Genomic DNA, 26,618 nt, shown 5'->3' on the forward strand with positions numbered 1-26,618 from the left:
CTGACTGCGTGGATGATTGACTGAGTGGCTGACTGCGTGGATGATTGACTGGGTGGGTGACTGAGTGGATGACTGAATGGGTGACTGATTCATTGGGTGGATGACTGGAGGTTGACTAACTGGTTAATGATTTACAGATTGGCTGTAATGAGGAATATATCAATTTTTCAATAACTTGCTGACTGACTGACTGACTGGCTGACTAACTGACTGACTGGCTGACTAATTGACTGGCTGGCTGATTGACTGGGTAATTGACTGACTGACTGACTGATTGAGGATAAATAGATAGAAGGTCGGATTCTGTTCTATCCACCTTTTTATCCTTCCTTCCTTCCTTTCTTCCATTTTTCTTTCTTTTTTTCTTTCTTTTTTTTCTTTTTTATTTTCTTTCTCTCGCCCCGTGATTGGAACCGTCTTCTGAATTTCAATGATTCTCTCCTCCTCCTCCTCCTCCTCCTCCTCTCCCCACCCAATTTTCACTTCAACTGAATCACAAAAAAAATAGACAAAAAAAAAAATAATAATAAGGAGCAAAAAAAAGTTAGTCACATTCTCGTGTTCATCCGCAAAGTTACTTCTTAGTTTTGTGTTAAGTTAGGCCGTAAACTTTGGAGGAGGAGGAGGAGGAAGAAGAAGAAGTAGAAGAGGAAGACGAAGACAAAGACAGGGAGTGAGGAAAAAGTGGAATGGAAGGAGAGGGAGAAAGAGAGAGGAGTTTAAAGGGAAAATGTGCAAGGATGAGAGGAAGAGGAAGAGAAGGAGAAGGAGGAGGAGGAGGAGGAAAGGGGAGAGGTGAAGACGTGAAGGGAGGGAGAGGAGGAGGAGGAGGAGGAGGAGGAAGAGGAAGAATGACCTAACCTCACGCCAGAAATTAGGTCTCTCTCTCTCTCTCTCTCTCTCTCTCTCTCTCTCTCTCTCTCTCTCTCTCTCTCTCTCTCTCTCTCTCTCTCTCTCTCTCTCTCTCTCTCTCTCTCTCTCTCTCTCTGTGTGTTTTCATTTTGCAATATCTTGTCTCTCGCTCTTTTTTCCCTCCCCCCTCCCTCCTCCTCTCTTTCTCTCCTCCTCCTCCTCCTCCTCCTCATTCTCTCCTGCTCTCCTTTCATTTATAACATTTCAACACTGACCTTCATATCGTTTTCTCCTCCTCCTCCTCCTCCTCCTCCTCCTCCTCTATCAAGCTGTCTCACTATTCTCGTTTCTCACCACCCGCCCCCCACCCGCTTCCTCCCCTTCGTCTTTTTTTTACCCATCACGTTTCTTCTCCCCTTCTTTTCCTCCCCCTCCCCATCCCCCTTCCTTCCCTTCTTCAATATTTCCCTCCCCCTTATCTCCCATTCCATATCTCCCCTCCCGCTTTCCCCAACTCCCCTCTCCCTCCCTCCTCCCCAACCCCTCTTCCACAATCATCCACTCCACAAAAACTAACCTCCCCCTCTTTCTCCACCCGCCCCCCCTCCTCTCTCTCTCTCTCTCTCTCTCTCTCTCTCTCTCTCTCTCGCTCCCCATCTCCCTATAACCCCCCCTTATCCTCTCATCCTCTCCCCTCCCCCTCCCCTTCATCTCTACTACCTCCCCCTCCATTCCCTCCCCTCTATCTCCATCTTCCCCTTCTCTCCTCCCTTCATCTGCAGCTCCCCCATCCCCTCCTCATTCCCTCCAACCCTATACCTCCCCATACCCTTCCCTTCCCCTCCTCCCCTCTCTCCACCCCTGCCCCTCCATCCCAACACCTCCCTCATCTCCCCATATTCTCCCCCCAGAAGAAGTAACTAATCCAGCTTCTCTTTTCTCCCCTCCCCCATCTCCCCGCCATGCTGCCCCCCTCCTGCACCCCACCCCCCGTCACGCACAGCTGGTCACGGGGTCAGGTCACGTCACCACCCCGCCCCCCCCGGCCGACCCTGACCTTTTTGGCTCGTTGGGCGTCGATTCGGCCTTCACGGTGAGTACTGGAGAGCGATTTTGTAGTTTTTGTTGTTTTTTTGTTTTTGTTTTTATTTTTCCTTTTTTTTGTTTGTTTTTATTTTCCTTTTTATTGTTTTTTGTAGTTTTTTTGTTGTTTTTGTGTTTGTTTTTATTTTCCATTTTTTTAGTAGTTTTTTGTTGTTTTTGTGATTGTTTTTATTTTCCTTTTTCTGTTTTTTTTCATATCTTTTTTGTCATTCTTTTTTTGTTGTTGATTTTTTTTATTTCCTGTTTTCTTATTCGTTTTTTTTCCTTGGTTGTACTTTTTTTCCTGTCATGTTTTTTTTTATTTCTTTATTATTTCATTTTGTTTTGTTTGTTTTTATATCGTTTTTTCTCTCATCTCCTTTTTTATCTTCTTTCTCTTCCGTATTTTTGTTGTTCTTCTTGTTCATGTGTTTTTATTTCGTTTTTTTTTTCTATGTATATGTGTTCAGAAGGTAAGAATAGAGGAAATAAAGTAGGAAAGGGGAAGAATAGGAAAAAATGAACACGAGGAATAAAAGCGAAGGACACAGAAAAGGAAAATAAGAACAGGAGGGAAAAGAATAGAGAAAACGGAAAAGGAAATGAAAAAAAAAAGAATAAGGATCAGAACAAAGGAAACGAGAAATAGGAAAAGAGAACAAAAGGAAACACAAACATGACCTACATTGATTTTTTTTTTTAATATTAACGAACTAACTAACTCACGGGGAGGGTATCCGCACCTTTAGCTGTTCTCTTTAGCAATATCAGTTTCATGGCGCGACGCTGTATAATAAAATGTACGGCATGTGTGTATTTCTTGCGTTTATTTGTTTATTTATTTTCTCAATTTCGTACCAGGCAGATTTTTTTTTTTCGCACAGTATCGTTTTTTTCTTTCGTTTTTATAGTTTTTTTTCAGATCACCGTTTGTATTTTTTTCATTTATTTCTTTTCTTTCGTTTATTTTTATTTTATTTTCTCAATTTCGGACCAGACAGATTTTTTTTTCTCTCTCGCAAAGTATCGTTTTTTCTTTCGTTTTATAGTTTTTTTTTTTCAGATCACCGTTTGTAATTTTTTTTCATTTATTTCCTTTCTTTCGTTTATTTCTTTTATTTTCTCAATTTCGGACCAGGCAGATTTTTTTCCGCACTATCTTTTTTCTTTCTTTCGTTTGATAGTTTTTTTTCAGATCACCCTTTGTAATTTTTTTCCATTTATCTCTTTTCTCGTTTTTTTCTCAATTTCGCACCAGACAGATTTTTTTTTTCTCGCACAGTATCGGTTTTTTTTTTCTTCTTTCGTTTGATATAGTTTTTTTTTTCAGATCACCCCTTGTAGTTTTTTTCCATTTATTTTTTCTTTCTTTCTTTTATTCTAGGCCCTATTGTTTTTTTTCTGTTTTTTTTTTCATTCTTATCTCTCTTTTTTTCCTATTTCTCGTTTCCTTCATTTTTAACCCTCTTCTTTTTTTCCATTTCCTTTCCCGTTTTCTTTATTCTTATCCATTTTCTTCTTTTTTTTTGCATTTCCTTTTCCGTTTTCTTTACTCTTATCCCTCTTGTCCTTATTTTACTTTTTTTAGTTTTCTTCATTTTTATTCCTCTTGTTCTCTTTTCCTATTTCTTGTTTCCATTATTCTTATCCTTCTTATTCTTTTTTTTTCATTTACTTTTCCGTTTCCTTTATTCTCTTCCCTCCTGTGCTTATTTTCCTTTTCTGTGTCCCTCATTTTTATTCCTCTTGTTCATTTTTTCTTATTTTTTCCCCTTTCCTTCTTTATTTTCTTTATTCTTATCCTTCTTTTTGCTCTTTTTACCTCCCTTTTTATTAGTTTCCCATCCCTCTCTACTCTACGTCACTGCCACTTTCCTGTTTTGGATGGCTCGGTTTTTTTGTTGTGCGCTCTCTCTCTCTCTCTCTCTCTCTCTCTCTCTCTCTCTCTCTCTCTCTCTCTCTCTCTCTCTCTCTCTCTCTCTCTCTGCGTCGAAAACTGTTATTTCTTGCAGAGAGAGAGAGAGAGAGAGAGGAATGGGGCCCATCAGCTGTCTAAAGATAAGGAAAGGGAAAGGGAATGGAGGAGGAGGAGGAGGAGGAGGAACAACAACAAAGGTAGGGAATGAAAGAGGTACAAAAAAAGAAAAACAAGAAGGGCAAAAATCAAAGACGTAGAGAATGGAAGAGGAAGAAAAAAACAAAACAAAACTACAAGAGGAACAAAAAAACAAAGGAACTAAGGAAGAAAAAGAAGAAGAAAGGAAAAGAGAACGAAATAAAAGAGAATGAAGAAGAAACGGAAAAAGAGGAAAGAAGAAGAAGGAGAGGAAGAAGAAGAAGAAGAAGAAGAAGAAGAAGAAGAAAGGAAAAGAGGACGAAATAAAAGATGATGAAGAAGAAAAAGAAAAAGGAAAAGAGGACGAAATAGAAGAGAATGAAGAAGAAACGGAAAAAGAGGAAAGAAGAAGAAGGAGAAGAAAAAGAAGAAGAAAGGAAAAAAGGACGAAATAAAAGATGATGAAGAAGAAAAAGAAAGAGGAAAAGAAGACGAAATAGAAGAGAATGAAGAAGAAACGGAAAAAGAGGAAAGAAGAAGAAGAAGACGGAGAAGAAGGTTAAGATATATATGCGAAAAGTTTGTCTGAGAATAAAGTTTAAGTAATTAAGGTGACGAAAAGGAGAAGAAGAAGGACGAGGACGAAGAGGAGGAGAAGAAGGATGAGGATGACGGGACGAAAGAGGAAAACAAATAAATGAGCAAAGACAAGCGAGTAAAGAATAGAGGGAAAGGGAGAGAAAGAAAATAAGGAAGAGGAGGAGGAGGAAGGGGAGAGGAGGAACAGAAAAAAGGAGAAACGAGCAAAGACAAGCAAGGAAAGAATAGAGGGAAAGGGAGAGAAAGAAAATAAGGAAGAGGAGGAGGAGGAAGGGAAGGAAGGGAGAGAAGGAACGGAAAGAAGGAGAAACCGAAGCAAGGAGAAAGGAAAGGAAAAAAAGGAGAAATTCAAAACACGTATTACAGAAACATTATCGGGAAACCTTGGAAGGAGGAAGATAAGGAGGGGGGGGAGGAGGAGGAGGAGGAAAAGAAGATAGGAAGTAATACGAGGAGAAGGAGAAGGGAAAGGAGGATAATGTCACTATAATCAGTTTACAACACGCAATAAAAAACAAAAACAAAACTCACCATCATCATCATCACTATCATCACCATCATCTAAAGAGTATCATCCTTTGGTAATTGATGGATAAGTGAAAAAAATAGGAGGAGGAGGAAGAGGAGGAGGAGGAAGAGCATCTATGAATGAGAGGAATGATGAAGGAGGTGGTGAGTGATTTCAAGGATGGAAGGAGGAGGAGGAGGAGGAGGAGGAGGAGGAGGAGGAAGGGAAGAGGAGGAAGAGGAGGAGGAGGAGGAGGAGGAAGAGGGCGAGAGTTACCTGCTGAATCTACCTGTCGTTAGAATGGAGGTAAGGAGGGTAAGGGAGGAAGGGAGAGGGAGAGAGAGGGAGGGAGAGGGAGAGAGAGGGAGGGAGAGAGGGAAGGAGGGGGAGAGGGAGAGCAAGGTTACTTCATTCTCATTCACTATACCTCCCCTCCTTTCCTCCCTCTCTCCCCCTCTCTCCCTCCCTCCCTTCCTCTCTCCCTCCCTCCCTCCCTCCTTTACTGTTCCTTTGGCCGTTGGACCGCCGCATCCGCCTCCCTCTCCCTCCCTCCTTACCCTCTCCCTCCCTCCTTACCTCTCCTCACCTCTCCCTCCCTCCCTGAATTAAAACCTCCCCTCCCCTTCCTCTTCTTCCTCTCCCTCCTTTCTACCACTATTTTCCGTCTCTCTCCCTCCCTCTCTCTCTCTCCCTTCCCTCCTTCCTTTTCTTCGTTGTTCCTCATACTTCCTCTTCCCTCCCATTTGCCTCTTCTTTCCTTCCCTCTTTCTCTTCCTGCTCTTCTTCTTCGCTGCGCTTCTTCCTCTTTCCTCTTCTCCTCTCTCCTTTCCTCCTCTTCGTCGGTCTTCATCCTTACCCTTCTCTTCCCTTCCCTCTCCTACGTCCTTCCTTCCATCCCTCTTTCCCTTCCTCCTTTTCGTTTCTCACCCTTCCTCTTCCTTCCCCTTCCTTCCTCCCCCTTCTCTCCCTCTTCTTCGTTCCTTCGTTCCTCTTCCTTCTCCTCCATTCCCTTCCTCTCTCCTCCTTCCTTCTCTCTTCCCCTTCCTCTTTCTTCTCTTCCCTTCTCTTCCTCATCCTCCTATCCCTCTTCTTCTTTCCACGTTATTCTTTCGTTCCGTCTTTCCCTCCCTTCTCTTCATTCCTTCCCCTTCCCCCCCTCCCCCCCCTCAGTCCCTTCTTCCCCCGGAGTAAAAGTTCTTAAGGTTCGCCCAGACTTAAGGTGTCAACGAAGATTTGTGGGAAATCCTCGAAATATTTTGAGAAACTTATTGAATCACGGTCTGGAGGGTTTGGGGAAAGAAGAAGAAAAAAGAAAGGATGGAAAATTCTGGAAATGTTTGGTGGAGTTCATTTATTTCCTTCTGTTTTTTGTTTGTTTGTTTGTTTGTTTTTTTGGATCAATTGAAGAATCGACCCCCCAGAGTTCCCAGTCGAAGATTCACCCCACCAGCTCTGCTCAACTGAAGAATCGCCCCCCAACTAAAAATATCGAAAATTATATATTATATTTGGTTTATGCCATTTATTATGCATAATCTTATGTTCTGTATATTGCATTATTTATAACTAATAGTTTTATTGTTATGTAAATGTATACTAAATGGGTGTGAGAATACACAGCATATGTGGAGCACTTTATTTTTTTGCATTTTTCACACAGGGAATTGAGTGGAAAAAATGAATACACTGATTTTCAAATGCATTGGCAAAAAATCGGTCGCACCACATAAATTCCTGCAGATATGAGTGAAGAAAGTCGATGTTGTTTAAGCCAATTGATCACAGGCAAAGGATCCTCAGTCAGCAGAGGGAGCACGACAGGCTTGAATGTGTCACGGGCCATGGCGAGCAATAGACAGAATACCAGTGGTGCTAAAACTGATCTCAAGTTGTGTCAGGTTAGTCAAAAATGTTAGGGTGAGGTTTTGATCCTCTGATGTCAGGTCCACCGTTGAGGTGTTAAGGTAAGGTCAGGTCAACTGCTGAGGTTTTGATCCCCTGATGTCAGGTCTACCGGTGAGGTTTTGGCCGCCCGCTGTAGTCCTGTCATCAACTGAAGAATTGCCCCCCCAACTCTGCCCAACTGAAGAATCGCCCCACCAGAGCGGTCTGTGGGGGCAGTTGTTCAATTGATCCGTTTTTTGTTTTGTTTTTTCGTTCATGTTTATTGGATTGTGTGATTTTTTTGTTTTTGTTTTTTCTGTTTTTTCTTGTTATTCTTTTCGTATTTTTCTTATTTTATTGATTATAGTTTTGTTTTACTTTGTTTTTGTTACTGAGTTTGTGCTTTGAGAGAGAGAGAGAGAGAGAGAGAGAGAGAGAGAGAGAACAAGGAAGAGCAATTAAAGTACTACACGCCTAAGTTCACACACACACACACACACACACGAGCGCGAGCATAGTTCTTTTCCCGTATGTCACAACCGGGTAAACACACACACACACACACACACACACACACACACACACACACACACACAACAAATAGGTAGTCATCAAAAGGAATTGCATTAAAATCCACACTCAAAGAGAGAGAGAGAGAGAGAGAGAGAGAGAGAGAGAGAGAGAGCAGGGAACACGTGAAATACCTTGTAAAATATAAAAGTAAACAACAAAAATGAAAAGAAAAAAACAGCCCGTATTGGATCGTAAGTTAAAAGGAAATCGAAATGCCTATAGAGAGAGCATCCAATCGCTTATACATTTATTTATGAGAAAGCAAAAAACAACAACGAAAACTTTTCCACCTATAAACCGGATCGAGTACTTTTAGGCGGTAAGGGAATCGGATCCTCTATGTAAGGGAATCGAACCTCATTACACAGGGAATTGGATCCTCTATAACGTTTGGATTCAGGGTCGGGGCGGCTGATCTCCCTCTGTTTGTGTCGCAATTAGAGAAACCTTCAGATAGTTGGTGAATGTCACAACTTCCGCCTGCTGAGAGAGAGAGAGAGAGAGAGAGAGAGAGAGAGAGAGAGTTCTTTTAGGGGACGAAATCGCCTTTGGTCAAGATTTTGTATACTGAAAACAACTCTCTCCTCCACCCCCTCCTCCTCCTCCTCCTCTTATTCCTCGAGCTGCTTTGATAAGGAGAGAGGAGGAAAAAATGGTGAAAGAAGAAACTGGAAAAATAAGAGAAGGAAAGGAAAGAAATAAAAGAAGCAGAAGTAAGAATAAAAGAACTGGAAAGCAAACGGACAAAAATAAAGGAAATAAGAAAGAGAAAGATCGCAAAGAATAAAAGAAGAGAGGAGAGGAAGAAAGGGTTGAAAAGAGGAGGAGGGAAAACCGAGGGACAGTACCAAGGGAGAAGAAGGGGAGAAGGGCAGGTATGTATGTAGAAAGGATGAGGAGAGGGGAGAGAAAGAGAGACGGGGAGGAGAACATAAACAAGATATATAGAAAGGGGAGAGAAGTGAGGGTAGCTAAAGGGAGAGGGAGACTAAAGAGGGGAGAGAAGGGGAAGTAGAGGAGAGTAGATAACAGGAAGGGAAGAGAAAGGTTGGAGGGAAGGGGGAACGGGGAAAGAGAGAAAGGTTAGGTGTGGGGAAAAGGGGAGGGGAAGAGGAAGGGAGGAGAAGGGGGGGGAAGAGAAAGGTGGGGGGAAGGGGGAACGGGGAAAGAGAGAAAGGTTAGGTGTGGGGAAAAGGGGAGGGGAAGAGGAGGGGAGGAAAGATTGATAGATAACAGAGGGGAGGGAAAGGTCAGAAGGGGAAGAGGAGGGGAAAGAGGAAGGAGAGGGAAAGGGAAGGGGAGGAGGAAGTAATGAAGTTATGGGAGTAGCGATGCCCTCACCTCATCCCCACCTTCCTCACGTGGCTCTAAAGGTACCGGGGAGGAGGAGGAGGAGGAGGAGGAGGAGAGGGGGATGCTGGAGTAATTTTTCCGGGAGTCCTTTAGAGAAGAGGAGGAGGAGGAGAGGAGGGGGAAAGGAGGAGGAGAGGAGACATTACAATGGAAAGGCCCGCTCCAACTGCTTGTGTGTACCCGTGTGTGTGTGTGTGTGTGTGTGTGTGTGTTCGTCTCGTCAGGTTCCTTCCTTCCTCGCGGCCGTCACTCACAACACATCAAAGGAGGAAGGAAAGGAGGGGAAGGGGGATGTTATTGTGGTGCAGGGAGGGAGGGAGGGAGAGGAAGGTTGGTGGTGGTGGTGGTGATGTCCGTGGTGGCGGTGGTGGTCTTGTGTCAGGGTGGTGGTGGTGGTGATGTCCGTGGTGGCGGTGGTGGTCTTGTGTCAGGGTGGTGGTGGTGGTGTGCATTTACTGCCCTTCATATTTCATGTCACCACCAAGATGAAGACCCGGCAATGCATCCGTGTGTGTGTGTGTGTGTGTGTGTGTGTGTGGCCCGGGGGTAGGAGGGCAGGTAGGGGAGGTGTGTGTGTGTGTGCATGCGTGTGAGGTGAGGTTGGAGGGACCCGCCGCCAGCACTCCGCGGCAGCACGGCGGGGCGAGGCGGACCGTGCGGTGCGGCGTGTGAGTGTGTGTGTGTGTGTGGCGGCGAGTCCCCCAGTTGGCGTGCGGCGCCCGGGGGGAGAGGACGGGTGTACAAGAAGGCTCTGTGACGCGTCGCGTGTGTGTTATTGTGACGACACTTCTTGCAGGCCGTTTGTGTGCCTGTCCGTGTTTGTGTAGCCCGTGGGAGGGCAGTGCAAGGCGTGTGGAGGCCGCCCATGTGTGGGCGTGGGCGGTGCGTGACAAGGCCCGACACGCCCTCGCCGTGCCATGCAGGCCAGGCCGCCGTGACTGACGGGCCCCTGTGAGGCGCGTGGGCAGCGTGAGCACGCCGCCACCGTGTGCTACTGAGGTGTTCTCTGGTGTGTGTGTGTGTGTGTGTTTGACGTTTGTGTCCCACGATGGTCGCGTAGCAGCGGCGTGGTGCCAAGTGTCCCGTGTGTCGCGGCCGCCGCGTCGCCGTTATGTCCTGGGTGGTGGACGTGTCCCGCTGTCTGGGACTTATGGACATTGGCTCCTGCGATGTGTCCCACCGCGGCCCCGGCCCCGGCCCCGCCCCCGCGGGGCCCACGCGGCGGCACACCAAGTCCTCGGGCTGGCTACTGGGCTCCCCGCTGTGCCGAGGCGCCTCCACCACCAAGAGGCGGCTGCTGCACCGCAGCGGCTCACGCTCCACGCCCTGCCTCACCCACGAGGCCGCGGCCGCCGCCCTCAGGAGGCAGGGCGACGCTGCCCGAGGCCGTGACTCCCTCACCTCCACGCCCGCCACCTCCAGTGGGGAGAGTCTGAACGAGCCGCCCCTGCTGGCGGCGCCACCCGAGGCCTTGCCCCTGGGGGCCGCGGGGAGCGTAGTGGTGGCGGCGCCCCGCGCCGGCCCCGGCAGGCCACACCTGGCTAGGTCCCTCGAAGTGCTGGGCATCACGGAGGACTCCAAGGCCCAAGAAGCCTCGCCAGACTCAGGGGCGCAGCCCCCCCGTGCCCGCAGTGTGTCCCGCCTGGACTGCAGCGTCCACTACTCGGACAGCCCCCCGCTGGTGCCGGCGGCGGCGGCGGGCAGTACCGAGTCCCCGCGGGGCGTGTTCATGGAGGCGCGGGACACGTTAGTAAGTCGCCTGTGCGGCGCGGCGCCCCCCCGCGGCCCGCCGCTGCCTGACAGGGAGCACCCCACGCGTGCGGGCGTCGCCAGGCACAGGTTCGCCCGTTCGGAGCACAGCTTGAGCCAACCGACGCCGCACCGCCGTCCCTCCCAGCAAGGGGCGCCGCGCGGAGCGGCGGCGCGGCTGGGGGGCGTGGGCGCGAGGAGCAAGTCTGAACACGTGCTGAGCAAGTCTTCCTGGGAGCAGGCGTCGCCGCCCCCGGGCGAGGCGGGCAGCCAGTGGTCCATATGGGCCCAGGACCTCCTCGACTCCCTGCACCAGATGAACGAACACGCCCACCGCGCGCCCTCGCCCACGCCCACCTCCACCTCCACCTCCACCCTCACCTCGGCGGCGGGCACCAGCAGCACCAGCCGCGGCCCGTGCCTCAGCCTGACCGGCGGCAGGTGTGGCCGGCGGAGACAGGTGAGAGAGAGAGAGAGAGAGAGAGAGAGAGAGAGAGAGAATGCATAACCACGTTTAGGGGGAGAATGAAAAATTACCTAATGTATGGGAGGGGGAGGGGGAAGAGGGGTGGAGGAGGGGGCGTCGTGCGCCATCACCAAGCAACAGAATAAACATGAGAGAGAGAGAGAGAGAGAGAGAGAGAGAGAGAGAGAGAGAGAGAGAGAGAGAGAGAGAGAGAGAGAGAGAGAGAGAGAGAGAGGTCATCTGCCAGGGTGCCACAGAAGGATCAATATGTGTCCACTGGCGTCCACCTCCTCCTCCTCCTCCTCCTCCTCCTCCTCCTCCTCTTCCTCATGCATAACAGCAGAGTAAATGAAAAAAATAACAAGAACTATCAGTGCTATTACCATATGATAACTACTATTATTACTACTACTACTACCACCACTACTACTACCATTACTACTACTACTACTACCACTACTACTACTACCATTACTACTGCTACTACTACTACTTCTGCTTCTACTGCTGGTGCTGCTACTACTTAAATATTGACACGAATATTGATAGTTAATCCTGAGTATGCGTGACTCGCTCGCGCGCACACACACACACACACACACTCCCCTGCATGTTGTTTTCGGTCTTGTGAATTTTGTTTATTGATTAAGTGTTAAAAAAAAAAACGCAGACTTGTAACCCTTTGTGTGTGTGTGTGTGTGTGTTTGTGTGTTTGTGTGTGTGTGTGTATGTGTGTGTGTGTGTGTGTGTGTGTTTGTGTGTGTGTGTGTGTGTGTGTAAACATTTTTGAATGTATGTTTGTATGTATATATGTATGTATGTTTTTGTATTTATGGAGGCATTTATGAAGATTTTTTATGTATGTGTTTATACTTTTTTTATGAGTTCATTTTTCATTTGAGTTGAAGTACAAAAAAAAATATCCTGTTAGCTTTCGTGTCAATCCATTCTTTTTTTTTATCTATTATTTATTTTCGTATCTGTAACTTTTTACGTCTCTATAATAACTTGGGGACTATTTTTTTTTTTTTTTTTTTTTTTTTTTTTTTTGTATATATTCCGACAACTGTGTTTTCGTGTCTGATATTCTTTCGTGTTTTTATTTAATTTCTCCTGTCTGTGTTTTTTTTTATTTACTTATTTTTCATTTATTATTTACATGTTATTGATTTTTTTTCTCCTATATATTCCGACAATTGTGTTTTCGTGTCTGATATTCTTTCGTGTTTTTAATCAATTTCGTGTCGGTGTTTTTTTATTTTATTTATCATTTATTGCTGAAATATTATTGTGCCTCTCTCTCTCTCTCTCTCTCTCTCTCTCTCTCTCTCTCTCTCCCCCTGGCTTCCAAACATATTGCCGCGCCCATCATCCGCTTCGAGCCGCGTCAAGCCTTCGTGAGAGTTCGCTCGGCGGGATTTTAACGCTTGACACGATTCGGAAAGCATGGACTGTTTTTATTTAGCCGGGCCCTTTATGTACGTTTTTGTTTGCTGTGTGCCTGTGTGTGTGTGTGTGTGTGTGTGTGTGTGTGTATGGCTGTATATGTGTTAATCTCTCTCTCTCTCTCTCTCTCTCTCTCTCTCTCTCTCTCTCTCTCTCTCTCTCTCTCTCTCTCTTTAACTCTGCCCATGGTTGATGTATGCCTGAGTTTCTGTATGTATGTCTGTATGTTACTATGGGTACGGTATGTATGTGTGCGTATGTGTATGTGTAAATGTATACTTTCGTTAGGTAAAGAGTATATGTTAGTATGTGTATGTATACGTAGTTCTTATGTATTTGTATTTGTGTCCGTCTGTCTGTATGTATGTATATGTATGTATAGATTGTGTGCCTAAAAGTAACCCGAGTATGTGTGTATGTGTTGTATAGCAAGGATTGTATGTATGTATATATGAATGTGTCCCAAGATTTATGTATGTATGTGTATGTATGTATGTATCCTAAGACTATATGTGTGTGTGTGTGTGTGTAGCAAGGATTGTATGTATGTATATATGAATCTGTGTCCCAAGATTTATGTATGTGTATGTATGTATGTATGTATCCTAAGACTATATGTGTATATGTGTGTGTGTGTGTGTGTGTGTGTGTGTGTGTGTGTGTGTGTAGCAAGGATTGTATGTATGTATATATGAATCTGTGTCCCAAGATTTATGTATGTGTATGTATGTATGTATGTATGTATATGTATCCTAAGACTATATGTGTATATGTGTGTGTGTGTGTGTGTGTGTGTGTGTGTGTCAAAGTATAGGTAAATGTCCTTCCCACCTTTCCTCTTCATTAAGTCATTTCGTTCCTTCATTATTCATGGACGAGGAGGGATCAGCGCCCCCCCTGCCCCCTCCTCCCCTCTGTTTACCTTCCATTACTGAAGAAAACGGAGCTCACGTGAATCGAAAGGGGGTACTTACTTAATATGAATGGTGGGGGAGGTTGGGGAAGAAGAGGAAGGGGAAGGGATGGGGAAATGGGGGAAGAGGATAATGAATAGGAAATGGTAAAGGAGGAGGAATAAAGTGGTGGTGGTGGTAGTGGTGGAAGAGAAAGAGGTGGAAGGGGTGTGGATAGAGAAATGACTAGTGGAAATGGAGGAAAAGGATAATGAAAGGAAACTGGTGAAGAAGAAGGAGGAGGAGGAATCGAAGTGGTGTTGTTGTTGGTGGTGGTGAGGATAGTGGTATTGATAAACGCATAAAAAGACTGCCGTGGTGGTGATGGTGGTGACGGTGGTAGTGGTGGTGATGGAAGGGTTTCTCTCACCACTAACTTCACCACACTCACACACAAAAAAAAAGAACAAAGGATGAGTATGAAAAAATAAAATGACATCCACCTAAATTCAAACTACTCGTATTTCTCTTATTCATTCCTATTTATTACCTGTTTTATACACTATTCATCGATTTACACATCTTGAAAACCGGTCTATTCGGCATTTTGATATATATGGAGAAGTTCGGTAAAAATGATAAGATAATGATAACCAATAATTTTCACACGCTCAGAAATAAAAATAAAAATCATAATTAAAAAATGAAAGTAAAAAATGAGAAATAAAATAAATAAATACATAAATAAAAATAGCGTGGCTTCTTTTGATATATATATATATGGAGAACTTCGGTAAAAATAAGTTAATGATAATAGTAATAGTTTTCACACGCTCAGAAATAAAAATATAAATCATACCGTAAGTAAAATATAAAAGTAAAAAATAAGAAATAAAATAAATAAATACATAAATAGAAATAACGTGGCTTCTTATGATATATATGGAGAACTTCGGTAAAAATAAGTTAATGATAATAGTAATAGTTTTCACAGGCTGAGAAATAAAAATATAAATCATACCGTAAGTAAAATATAAAAGTAAAAAATAAGAAATAAATAAATACATAAATAAAAATAACGAGGCTTCTTTTGATATATATGGAGAACTTCGGTAAAAAAAAATAGTTAATAATAGTTAAGAAATAAAATAAATAAATACATAAATAAAAATAACGAGGCTTCTTTTGATATATATGGAGAACTTCGGTAAAAAAAAATAGTTAATAATAGTTAAGAAATAAAATAAATAAATGCATATATAAAAACAGTGTGGCTTCTTTCTCCCTCGGTACTACTATGTGACACTTTTAGGATGTTTGTACAAGTAATATTCCTGAAATTTATTACCATGCTTGAAATTTATTAACCCGGTGTGACATTTCAAGCACCACATGAACACTCACCAAACATCATCCCCACTTATCATCACCACCATCATCACCACCACCACCACCACCACCACCTCCATCATCACTACTATCTCGTTTGCTTCAGTATCATCACCGCCACTATCACCACCATCACGATTACTGAATAAGGAAAAAAAAAGATAGGTAGGCAGGTATGAGAGAGAGAGAGAGAGAGAGAGAGAGAGAGAGAGAGAGAGAGAGAGAGAGAGAGATGTACATAGAATAGCAAGGTTTCAGGATGGGAAAGGCGATTAAATCCTGAAGGGGATGAAGGAGGGGATGAAGGGGAAGGGGAGGGGGATGAGAAGAGAGAGGGGAAGGGGGGGAGGGGATGAGGAAGGGGAGAGAGGATTGTCAAGGGAAAGAATGTAAATGGGGAATGCGTTGGCTGGAGGGAAAGGGGGGGATGGGGGGGGGGAGCGGAGGGCGTGGGATGGATCGTCAGTGGGGGATGCATACGTGGGTGAGCTGTGTGTGTGTGTGTGTGTGTTTTCAGTTGCAAAATTATCGATTACTTCAGGAGCGATGTGTTGACTGCTTACACACACACACACACACACACACACACACACACACGATTTTGTCAACTCGAGTCAATACGCTTTTTTTTTTTATGTGTGCAAGTGTTGTGTATTTGTAAAGTGACACACACACACACACACACACACACACACACACACACACACACACACACACACACACACATAGGAAACGAAAGTCCTAAATATGTTTCTCAATAAGAGTAAAATGTTTATTAAGTTGCTGTGTGTGTGTGTGTGTGTGTGTCCGTCCACGTGAGCGCGAAACCATATAGTTTTCAATTAATACACTGATCACACACACACACACACACACACACACACACACACACACAGAAGGACGAAGATCTATCTATCCTTTCCACCTTCCTTTCATCTCTCAAATTCTTTCCTTCTTCCCTCCTTCCTTCCTTCCTTCCTTCCTCCCCTCACCCCCTCCCTCTCTCCCCTCACTTTTCTCTCCTCTCTTCCTTCCTTCCCTCCTTCCTTCCCCTCTTTCTTTGTCGCTCTCCTCGTCTCTCATCCTTTATTTTTCCTTTCCCTTTTTTTTTCCGCCCAGTGAGACACATCAGTCACCGCCCACGACCAGAAACAAAAGAGAGAGAGAGAGAGAGAGAGAGAGAGAGAGAGAGAGAGAGAGAGAGAGAGAGAGAGAGAGAGAGAGAGAGAGAGAGAGAGAGAGGATCAAAGTTTCGATGTATGCGTCCCCACCGGCTTTGTTTCCGTTCATTGGGACCGTCTTTGAGAGAGAGAGAGAGAGAGAGAGAGAGAGAGAAAATGGGGTCGTAGAGTTTCCACATTGTAACCTTATTCTCTAATTGAATTGTGTTGAGGGTGAGGAGAGAGAGAGAGAGAGAGAGAGAGAGAGCTACATCCTGTCTCTTGTTTATTACGTAAGGAAAGCGATAATGAAGGAGGGGGAGAGAGAGAGAGAGAGAGAGAGAGAGAGAGAGAGAGAGAGAGAGAGATGAAGGTGGAGAAAGGATGAGGAGGAGGAGGAGAATGGGAAATCGAGGAGGAAGACGAAGAATAGGAAAAGACATTTGAGTTTATACATTTATTTATTTATTCATTGATGTTTTTTTTTACCTATTAGTGAAAGTAAAAGAAGAAAGCAAGAAAGAGAAGAAGAAATGAAGCCAAAAAAAGAGGAAAAAAAGAATTGAAACGACAGGAGGGTATGGAAAAACACACACACACACACACACACACGTAACACACACACACACACACACACACACACACACACACACACACACACACACACACACGTAACATACACACCTCTTCCTTCCTTCCTTTCTTCCCTTCTCCACTCCTTTGTGACGTCTGAAAGGAAGGAAGGAAGGAAGAGGTGGAGGAGGAGGAGGAAGGGGAGGAGCAGGAGGGAAGAGCAATATGTTAGTGTCTATTCCATAATTGTCTTTTGTTTTGTTTCATTCCTTCTTTCCGTCCTTTATTCCCCTCCTTATGCATTTCCTTCCTTTGTTTTGAGGGTTTCTTGCTTTCCTTTCCTTTCCTTCCCTCGTACCTTCCTTCTTTCCCTTCTTCTTTCCTTCCTGTGTCATCCTTGTACCCCTCCTTTCTTTCTCCTCCTTTTTTTTTTTTTTTTTTTTCGTTGATTTCATTCCATCAATTTCCTTCCTTCCTTTCCTTCTTTCTTCGTATCTTCTTTCTTTTTTTTTTTTCATTGATGTCTTTTGGTCAGTTTCCTTCCTTCTTGCCCTTCCTTCCTTTCTCTTCCTTTTTCTATTTATTTCATTTCATAAGTTTCCTTCCTTCCTTCTTGCTCTTCCTTTTTTTTCTTTTTTTCATTTATTTCATTCCATCGATTTCCTTCCTTTCTCTTCCTCTTTCTATTTATTCCATTTCATAAGTTTCCTTTCTTCCTTCCTTCCTTTTTCTTCCTTTTTTCATTTATTTCATTCCATCGATTTCCTTCCTTCTTTTCCTTCTTTCCTTTCTTTCTTCCTTCGTATCTTCTTCACCCCCTTCGTTCCTTTTCTCTTCCTTTTTTTCACTTATTTCATCACTATCCTTCATTTCCTTCCCTCTTCCTTCCTTTTATATAATCCCTTGTTTCGTTTTACCATGATTGCGAGAGAGAGAGAGAGAGAGAGAGAGAGAGTTGTGGGGTTTTGTTCGGGAAAGTCCTGTTGATATTTCATTGTCTTTTCCTATTTGTTGTTGTTGTTGCTGTTGTTGTTGTTGTTGTTGTATCGGCTCTTCACTTTCAATATGCAATCCTCTTCTTTTTTTCTTTATTTCATTCTCCTCCATAGCCTTCTTTTTCTTCTTTTTCTTTATCTTTTCCTTTTTCTTTTTCATCTTCTTATTCATCATCATTTTCTTTTCCTTTTTCTTCTTTGCTTTAATTTTCAGTTTTTTTTCTTCCTTACATCTTTTACTTTTTTCTTTATTATTATTATTATTATTATTATTATTATTATTATTATTATTATTATTATTATTATTATTTTTATGAGGTGAAGGTGGTGCTTGTGTTAAGTAAGAGGGGGAGAAGGAGGAGGAAAAGTTGTTGTTGTTATTATTACTATTAGTAGTAGTAGTAGTAGTAGTAGTAGCAGTAATAGTAGGAGTTGTGTTATTATTATTATTATTACTATTATTACCATCACCACCGCTACAATCAGTATTATCATCACCACACTCGCAGGTGTTATCGCCGCCCACCTGCCGCGTAAACACTAATTAGCACGCCTTCCTGCCGCACCTGCCGCCCGCCCGCCCAACATGTCACCGGGAAACGTAACAATAATAATAATAATGACGATAATAAACATATGTATTCACTAATGGTTAAAACAATTATTCGTCGTCATTCATTCAATTATTCATTTCCATATTCACCCTAATTATCCATCGTCATATTCATCCAATTATTCAGCTGTTCGCCGCTCTGTGTGTGTGTCATTAAAGTTGGTTTGTTTGCGGCGATAATTTGCGTATTTGATTATCGCCTCTGTGTTATTATTAGTTCAAGTATGTATTCATTAATTTATTTGTTCATTTATTACTTTTTACTTGATTATTTATTGTGGAGGTCTATTTATAACCTCGGCGGGCGAGACGAGTCCGCGAAGTGTGAGGCTTCGTGATGTTCAATTAAATGATGGGTGAAGCCTCGGTGTGGAGTCACTAGTCCTCGAGTGAATGCGCTTGGTGCGGCTGGAGCTTCGAGGATTCGTGCGTGAGTTGGTTATTGGCGGAGTGGTGATGTGATGATGGCGCGCTTCGAGGCTCGAGTAGACGAGGGTACCATAACACGGTGAATAGAAAAAGAGAGGGAGAGGGAGAGAGAGAAAGATAAGACGGAAAATATGCGAGAGGAAAAGAGAAGAGAAGATTAAAGTAGAAAAAATATATATAAAAAAACGTATACAACGAGAGAGAGAGAGAGAGAGAGAGAGAGAGAGAGAGAATATGCGAGAGGAAAAGAGAAGAAAAGATTAAAGTAGAAAAATATATACGGTATTAAAAAACGTATACAATGAGAGAGAGAGAGAGAGAGAGAGAGAGAGAGAGAGAGAGAGAGAGAGAGAGAGAGAGAGAGAGAGAGAGTCGATGATCCATCAAACTAAGAAAAAAAAGAAAAAGCTACAAGACCATTAACCTTCTTGGACATAAAAAAAAAACATCAATTATCACCACAATACCACAATGAGCATTTAAACATTGAAGTACAACAATAAACAAAAAAAAAATAATGATGAAGGGATGACAAAATAAAAAAAAATGTGTATCGCAATTGCAACAATAGAAACACACACACACACACACACACACAAACGTAGAACGAGGAAAGTAGTAGTAGTAGTAGTTGTGGTGGTAGTAGTAGTAGTAGTTGTGGTGGTAGTAGTAGTAGTAGTTGTAGTATTGGTAGTAGTAGTAGTAGTAGTAGTAGTAGTAGTAGTAGTAGTAGTAGTGGTGGTGGTGGTGGTGGTGGTAGTAGTAGTTCTAGTAGTAGTAGTAGTAGTAGTAGTAGTAGTGGTGGTGGTGGTGGTAGTAGTTGTAGTAGTAGTAGTAGTAGTAGTAGTAGTAGTAGTAGTAGTAGTAGTAGTGGTTGCTAAGTGGAACTGTTTGATTATTAACTTTTTATCCCCTCTTAAACCACCCAGACAAGGAAGGCGTTATGTGTGTGTGTGTGTGTGTGTGTGTGGCAATCATGTACACACACACACACACACACACACACACACACACACACACACACACGCCTCGTCAAACTCAAGATGTGCTGACCCACTTTTCGCAGCTTAAATATTAATAAAGTTCGCCCTCGCAGCTTATTTGCATTTCATCTATTTATTTTTTATTCATTTTTATATATTTATTCACTCGTCTTACAATGTTATCTCTGCAAGCCTTTTTTTTCCCCTCTTTGTATCTCTTTTTCATATACTCAGACCGAAAGAAAACTACTTATTTATATTTTTTCTCTTCTTCGTCTTCTTCTTCTTATTACTCTTCTTATTTTTATCACTTCATCAGAGCATATAGAGCTAGATTGATAGACTCACGTGGATAGAAATGCTAAATAGACGTAGGGAAAGAGGTAGGAAGATTGACACATGTAAATTAATAGGTAGATTCAATGACAGGTAGATAGGTATAAATAGGTAGATTGACACAGGTAAGGTAAATTGATAGGTAGATTGAATGACAGGTAGAAAGGTAAATAGGTAGGTAGATTGACACAGGTAAGGTAAATTGATTGGTAGATTGAATGACAGGTAGATAGGTATAAATAGGTAGATTGACACAGGTAAGGTAAATTGATTGGTAGATTCAATGACAGGTAGAAAGGTAAATAGGTAGGTAGATAGACACAGGTACGGTAAGGTAAATTGATAGGTAGATTGATTGACAGGTAAATTAGTAGGTAGACTGACACTGGGAAATTGATAGAGAAATTGATTGGTAGGGTGATCACAGGTAAGGTAAATTGATAGGTAGGTTGATTGACAGGTATATTGGTAGGTAGACTGACACTGGGAAATTGATAGGTAAGGAGATTGACATACGTAAATAGCTAGGTAAATAGGGAGGGAGGTAAATTGACACAGGTTAATTAATAGGTAAACAGGTATACTTCCTTACCTTATATTCATTGTGTCTTGTCTGTTTCTTTTGTTAGTGTTGTTGTTGATGTTGTTGTTGAGTCTGTTAATCTTCAAATGAGAACTATTATACTGACGACGCTAATAACAACAACAACAACAACAACAACAACAAGAGGCGCATTTCACCCACACCCCTAAATTTGTTCTGTTTTCCGCGTTAATCAAATCATCGTATATATTTTTTATTAATTAAAACTGAAGCGGATAATAATGTGTTGAATGGAAGGGAGAACGAGGACAAATTAGATTATACTCTCTCTCTCTCTCTCTCTCTCTCTCTCCTTCCTTGTGCTGTCAATACTAAGATTACTTCAATTTTTCATAGCAGTCTCTCTCTCTCTCTCTCTCTCTCTCTCTCTCTCTCTCTCTCTCTCTCTCTCTCTCTATCTATCAATCAATCTATCTATATCTCTCTCTCTCTCTCTCTCTCTCTCTCTCTCTCTCTCTCTCTCGGCAGCAACAAGGAAGAGTGGCATCAAATGTACATCGTGTGTGTGTGTGTGTGTGTGTGTGTGTGTGTGTGTGTGTGTGCGCGGGTCAGCTGGTCCTCTTATCGCCGTTGGTGGCGCGCCAGGCGTTTTGGGTGTCGGGCAAAATGTATAAAAAAAAGAGGAACGTAAAAAAAAACAGGGAAGGAAAGAAAAAAAAAAAGATTGGCGCGTGTTGTTGAAAGATTTTAGGGACGTGTGAGGGAAGAGGAAGAGGAGGACACATGGAAGAGCAGGCTACTGTAAGAGGAGGAGGAGGAGGAGGAAGAGCAGGCTACTGTATGAGGAGGAGGAGGAGGAGGAAGAGGAGAAGAAGGAGGAAGAGCAGTCTACTGTAAGAGGAGGAGGAGGAGGAGAAGGAAGAGGCAGAGCAGGCTACAGATGGAGGAGGAGGAGGAGGAGGAGGAGGAATGATGATAAAGAATACAACGAAAGAAAGAATGAAAAAGAACGAAGAAAATAAATTGTTAGAAGAATGAAAACAAACAAGAAAAATGAAGGCGGGAAAGTAATACGAAGAGGAATTGAAAAAAAAAACAGAAAAGGAGAAATAAAAACAAAAAGAAAATACCAAAAACAAACCGAGAAACAAAACACCTAGACTGGAAACTTAGAAGAGGAAAAAGAAGAAGGTAGAAAGGTAGAAATAAAGAGGCCGAGGAAGAGTAACGTATAAGGATTTAGAATGCGAAAAAAAGGTTGAGGATCTAGAGGAGAAAAGAAAGGAAGAAGGAAAGCAGAGATGGAGAGAAAAGACGGAGGCAGATTTCGATGCGTAAGAGGAAGAGGAGGAAGAAGTGGAGGGGGAGGAGGAGGAGGAGGAAGAGGAGGAGTGTTATTATACTGTTGCTTCGACTCGTATCAGATAAAAGAGGAAACGCGTAGGAGGAGGAAGACGATGGGAAGGAAGAGGAGGAGGAGGAAGAGGAGGAGGAAGAAGAGGAGGAGGAGGAGGAGGAGGAAGAAGGGAAGATTATTGCTATCATTTCATTTTTGATAGAAGGAGGAAGAGAAAGAGAAGGAGACAAAGGAACCGTGTTGGTCTGCCTGTTTACAAAGGAGAAGGAGGAGGAAGAGAATGGGAAGGAGGAAGATTGATGTAAGAAAAGGAAAGGAAAAAAATATGCCAACAATGAAGAGGAAAACAAGAGGAAGAAAATATTAAATTCACACACACACACACACACACACACACACACACACACACACACACACTGCGTCTCACTTCACAATTTCAAATGCTAACTCTGGTAATGATATTTTTACTTCTTTTTCCTCCTGTTCTTCTTTCTTCTTCCTCCTCCATCTCCACCTCCACCTCCTCCTCCTCCTCCTTCTCCTCCTTCTCTTCCATCTCTTTCTCATCTTCATAAATTTTTCATTTCAAATAATAATGTTAAAGTTGTGTTATTATTGTTGTTATTATTATTATTATTATTATTATTATTAGTAGTAGTAGTAGTAGTAGTAGTAGTAGTAGTAGTAGTAGTAACACCACCACAACCACAATCACCACCACCATCACAACCACAACCACCACCACCACCACCACCCTAACCGCGAAAAGAACAAAGATAATAAAGATATAATTGAATGAAGGAGAATTAGGGAGAGAGAGAGAGAGAGAGAGAGAGAGAGAGAGAGAGAGAGAGAGAGAGAGAGAGAGAGAGAGAGAGAGAGAGAGAGAGAGAGAGAGAGAGAGAGAGAGAGAGAGAGAGAGAGAGAGACATGAGAGAGAGAGAGAGAGACTTCTTTCTTCTTCTTCTTCTTCTTCTTCTTCTCTCTCTCTCTCTCTCTCTCTCTGGGGACGTTACTTGCTCAACTAATTTCTCCCCGACTGCGTCATCCGAGAGAGAGAGAGAGAGAGAGAGAGAGAGAGAGAGAGAGAGAGAGAGAGAGAGAGAGCACCATACCTTCACTATCCCTCACTGTCACGGCCCATAAGTCACCATAGATTACCACTGATAACTAATTTCTCTCCTCTTCCTCTTCTCTTCCTCTACCTCTTCTTCCTCTTGCTGATCCTCCTCTTTTTTTCCCCTCCCTACTATGCCTCCCTCTTATCCCTCTTTTTTTTTTTTTGTAGATTTTTTTTCCTTTCCTTCCTTCCTGCCCATAATTTTCCCTTTTTTTCTCTCTCTCTTTTCTCTATCGCCATTGCTACATCCTCTCTCTCTCTCTCTCTCTCTCTCTCTCTCTCTCTCTCTCTCTCTCTCTCTCTCTTCTCCATCCGCCTTGCTACATCCTTTCTTTCTCTCTTCCTGCTCCATCTCCTTCCTTCCTTCTGTGTATTCGTGTTTTTAATTTTCTCTGTTTTCTCTTTCCGTCTTAATTTCTATCTATTTTCACTTCCTTCTTCCTTCTTCCTTCTTTCCTCCTTTTGTTGTGTCTGTGTGCGTTCTCCTATTTTTTCCCTCCCTCTGTTTTTCTTTCCTCTGCCATTTATTGTTTTTCTCTTTGTTTGTTTGTTTGTTTGTTCTCCGTGCGTTCAACTCCTCCTCCTCCTCTTCCTCTTCCTCTTCCTCCTTTTGCAACTGTTTATGGTATAGTTGTTGCTTCTGCTTCTGTTAATACCACTACTAATGATAATAATAATAATAATAATAATAATAATAATAAGAGCGACAAGAGCGAAGGCGACTGTGATATAAATTAACGATGATATTTAATTCGCTAATGGCCCTACACACACACACACACACACACACACACACACACACACACGCGTACACACACACTCAACTCTTGACGTTATCCTTCTATCGTTTGTAGAGGAGGAGGAGGAGGAGGAGGAGGAAAGGGAGAAACCTATACGGCAAAAATGACCCAGATTGGATGAAATATTTATGAGAGAGAGAGAGAGAGAGAGAGAGAGAGAGAGAGAGAGAGAGAGAGAGAGAGAATCATTCAGCACGTAACTTTTGTCTTTCTGATTGAAGGAAACTTTTGCTTCTTCTTTCTTCTCTCTCTCTCTCTCTCTCTCTTTCCCTGCCTCCTCCTCCTCCTAACTCGATTGATCGGAAGGTTGGTGAAGAATGGCATTTTTAGAGAGAGAGAGAGAGAGAGAGAGAGAGAGAGAGAGAGAGAGAGAGAGAGAGAGAGAGAGAGAGAGAGAGAGAGAGAGAGAGAGAGAGAGAGAGAGAGAAAACATTTATCGGATCTAGAATTTGGGGAATTTCTAGGGTTAGGTCATGGAAGAGAGAGAGAGAGAGAGAGAGAGAGAGAGAGAGAGAGGGCGTGGATGTGGGCGTAGTAGTGGGTGGTGGTGGGGGTGGTAGTGATGGTGATGGTGGGGGTGGAGGTGGGTATTGCTAGCTCATCTTTAATCTCGTTTTGCACTCCACCATCACTACCACCACCACCACTACTACTACCGCCACTACTCCACTTAAACCACCACAACTACTACTACTACTACTACCGCCACTACTCCACTTAAACCACCACAACTACTACTACTACTACTACCGCCACTACTCCACTTAAACCACTACAACTACTACTACTACTACCGCCACTACTCCACTTAAACCACTACAACTACTACTACTACTACCACCACTACTCCACTTAAACCACTACAACTACTACTACTACTACTACCACCACTACTCCACTTAAACCACTACTACTACTACTACTACCACCACTACTCCACTTAAACCACTACAACAACTACTACTACTACCAATACTACCACCACCACCACCACTACCAATACTACTACTACTACCACTACTCCACTTAAACCACTACAACAACTACTACTACTACCAATACTACCACCACCACCACCACCACTACTACTACCACTACTCCACTTAAACTACTACTACTATTACCACCACCATTACTACTACTACTACTACTACTACTACTACTACCACTCTGATAAGAACAAAGCAGAAAGTGACTAGAAAAGTGAAGAGAAAGATAACCCAAAGTATGAAAAAATGAAAAAGACAAAGAAAACACTAGAAAACAAAGAGAAAAGAAGGAAAAAATAAACAAATATGTAAACAAAGGAATAATTATCAATAACTAACTATCAGCTACTACTACTACTAATACTACCACTACTACTACTACCACCACTACTACTACTACTACTACTACTACTACTAAGCTACTGCAATTAAGAGAAAGATGTAATTATAGTAACAGATGTTCCTGGATGCATGTAATTAATCTCTCTCTCTCTCTCTCTCTCTCTCTCTCTACCAAAGTTTCCTAACCACGTCCCGTCATACGAAAAGTAAAAACAACAACAACAATTAACAACAAAAATAACAACAGTAATAAGTCTTGTTTGCTTGACCATTTGCCTGTTGTTGCTTGCTTGCTTTCTTTTTTTTTTTTTCTTTGTTCCTCTCTTTCTTATCCTTTCTTTGTCTTGCGTCTGTTGTCTGTCTCTGTTTGTGTCTTCCTTTTTTTTCGTTTAATATTTGGTCTTTATTTTCTTTCGTTTGATTTTGTTTATATATTTGTTTCGTTGTTTTTCCCTTCTTTCATTTCTCCGTTGAATGTTTTCTTTGTCTTTTTCATTTTATTTTCCATTTTCTTTCATTGTCGCATCCTGTTCATCCGTTTCCTGTATTGGCAAACATTCCATCTTTTTTGCCTTCTTTCATCTCTTCGTTTCTTTTTTTGGGTGAGGGTTTTTTTCATTTTTCTTTCCCTCTTTCTTAGTTTCATCCATTTTTTTTTTTCCTTTCATTGGTGCATTTGTTTTGTTTTTGTTTTTGTTTTTTCATCTCTTCGTGTGTTTTACTGTATGCATTTGTTTTAGTTTTCCTTTATTTTCTCCTTTATTTTTTTGTTACTTTGTTTCTGCTTTTTATGTAATTCAGTGTGTTTTGTTTCCTTTTATCTCCTTAGTTTAGTTTTTTTCTTTGTCTTTCTTCCTTTCATTTTTTTTTTCGTCAGTCTTGTTTTTCCCCATTAATAAATTTGCTTGTTTCTTTCATTTTCTCCCATCTCTTCTTCGCCCACTTATGTAGATTGTAGGAGTGTATTTATCGTTGTTATTTTTTTCTCACTATTATGCTTCTGTCTATAAAGAATTTTGTGTTTGTTTCTTCCTTGCAACATCCTCTTTGCTTTGATTTTTATTTTCTTTCATTTTTCCTTTTGTCATTAGTATTTATTTTTTTGCCCCGTCGTTGTTCGTATCTCTTCCTTTCTTTGTTCATGTTCTCTCTCTCGCACGTATTGATCTGCAATATATTTTTGTTCATTTTCTGTTTCATTTATTTTTGTTCCACCGTAGGGCATATTTATCTTTTTTTTTGTTTGTCTTTTTTTGTTTGTTTGTTTGTTTTCGATATTGTTCTTTTGTTTCATAGTTCTCTTTTGTCTTTTTGTTGTTTTCGATATGTTTTCTTTTATTTTGTTTCATCGTTCTCTTTCTTTCTTTGTCTTTCATTGTCTTTGTTGTTATCGATATGTTTTCTTTTATTTTGTTTCATCGTTCTCTTTCTTTCTTTGTCTTTCATTGTCTTTCTGTTGTTTTCTTCCTTATTTTTTAGGCCTACGTAATGCTCTTTCGCAATGTATGTTTTTTTTCTTTCTCTA

At 42.3% G+C, this 26,618-nt stretch overlaps 1 protein-coding gene across 13 annotated transcripts in view; it reads left to right on the forward strand.

The window, feature by feature from the left end:
* The window catches only part of LOC126995572 (rho guanine nucleotide exchange factor 4-like), a 232,256-nt gene that overhangs the window by 121,078 nt on the left and 84,560 nt on the right, over positions 1-26,618 (forward strand). For 12 of the 13 annotated variants that reach the window (XM_050855228.1, XM_050855235.1, XM_050855233.1 and 9 more), the window contains one exon: positions 1,856-1,945. In XM_050855228.1, the coding sequence (XP_050711185.1) occupies positions 1,856-1,945 (90 nt within the window). Of the gene's footprint in view, positions 1-1,855; positions 1,946-9,537; positions 11,119-26,618 lie in introns of those variants that run through there. The other variant, XM_050855240.1, reaches the window with a different exon arrangement.

The sequence above is a fragment of the Eriocheir sinensis genome, chromosome 8, assembly GCF_024679095.1.
Source record: "Eriocheir sinensis breed Jianghai 21 chromosome 8, ASM2467909v1, whole genome shotgun sequence".
Lineage (NCBI taxonomy): Eukaryota > Metazoa > Arthropoda > Malacostraca > Decapoda > Varunidae > Eriocheir > Eriocheir sinensis.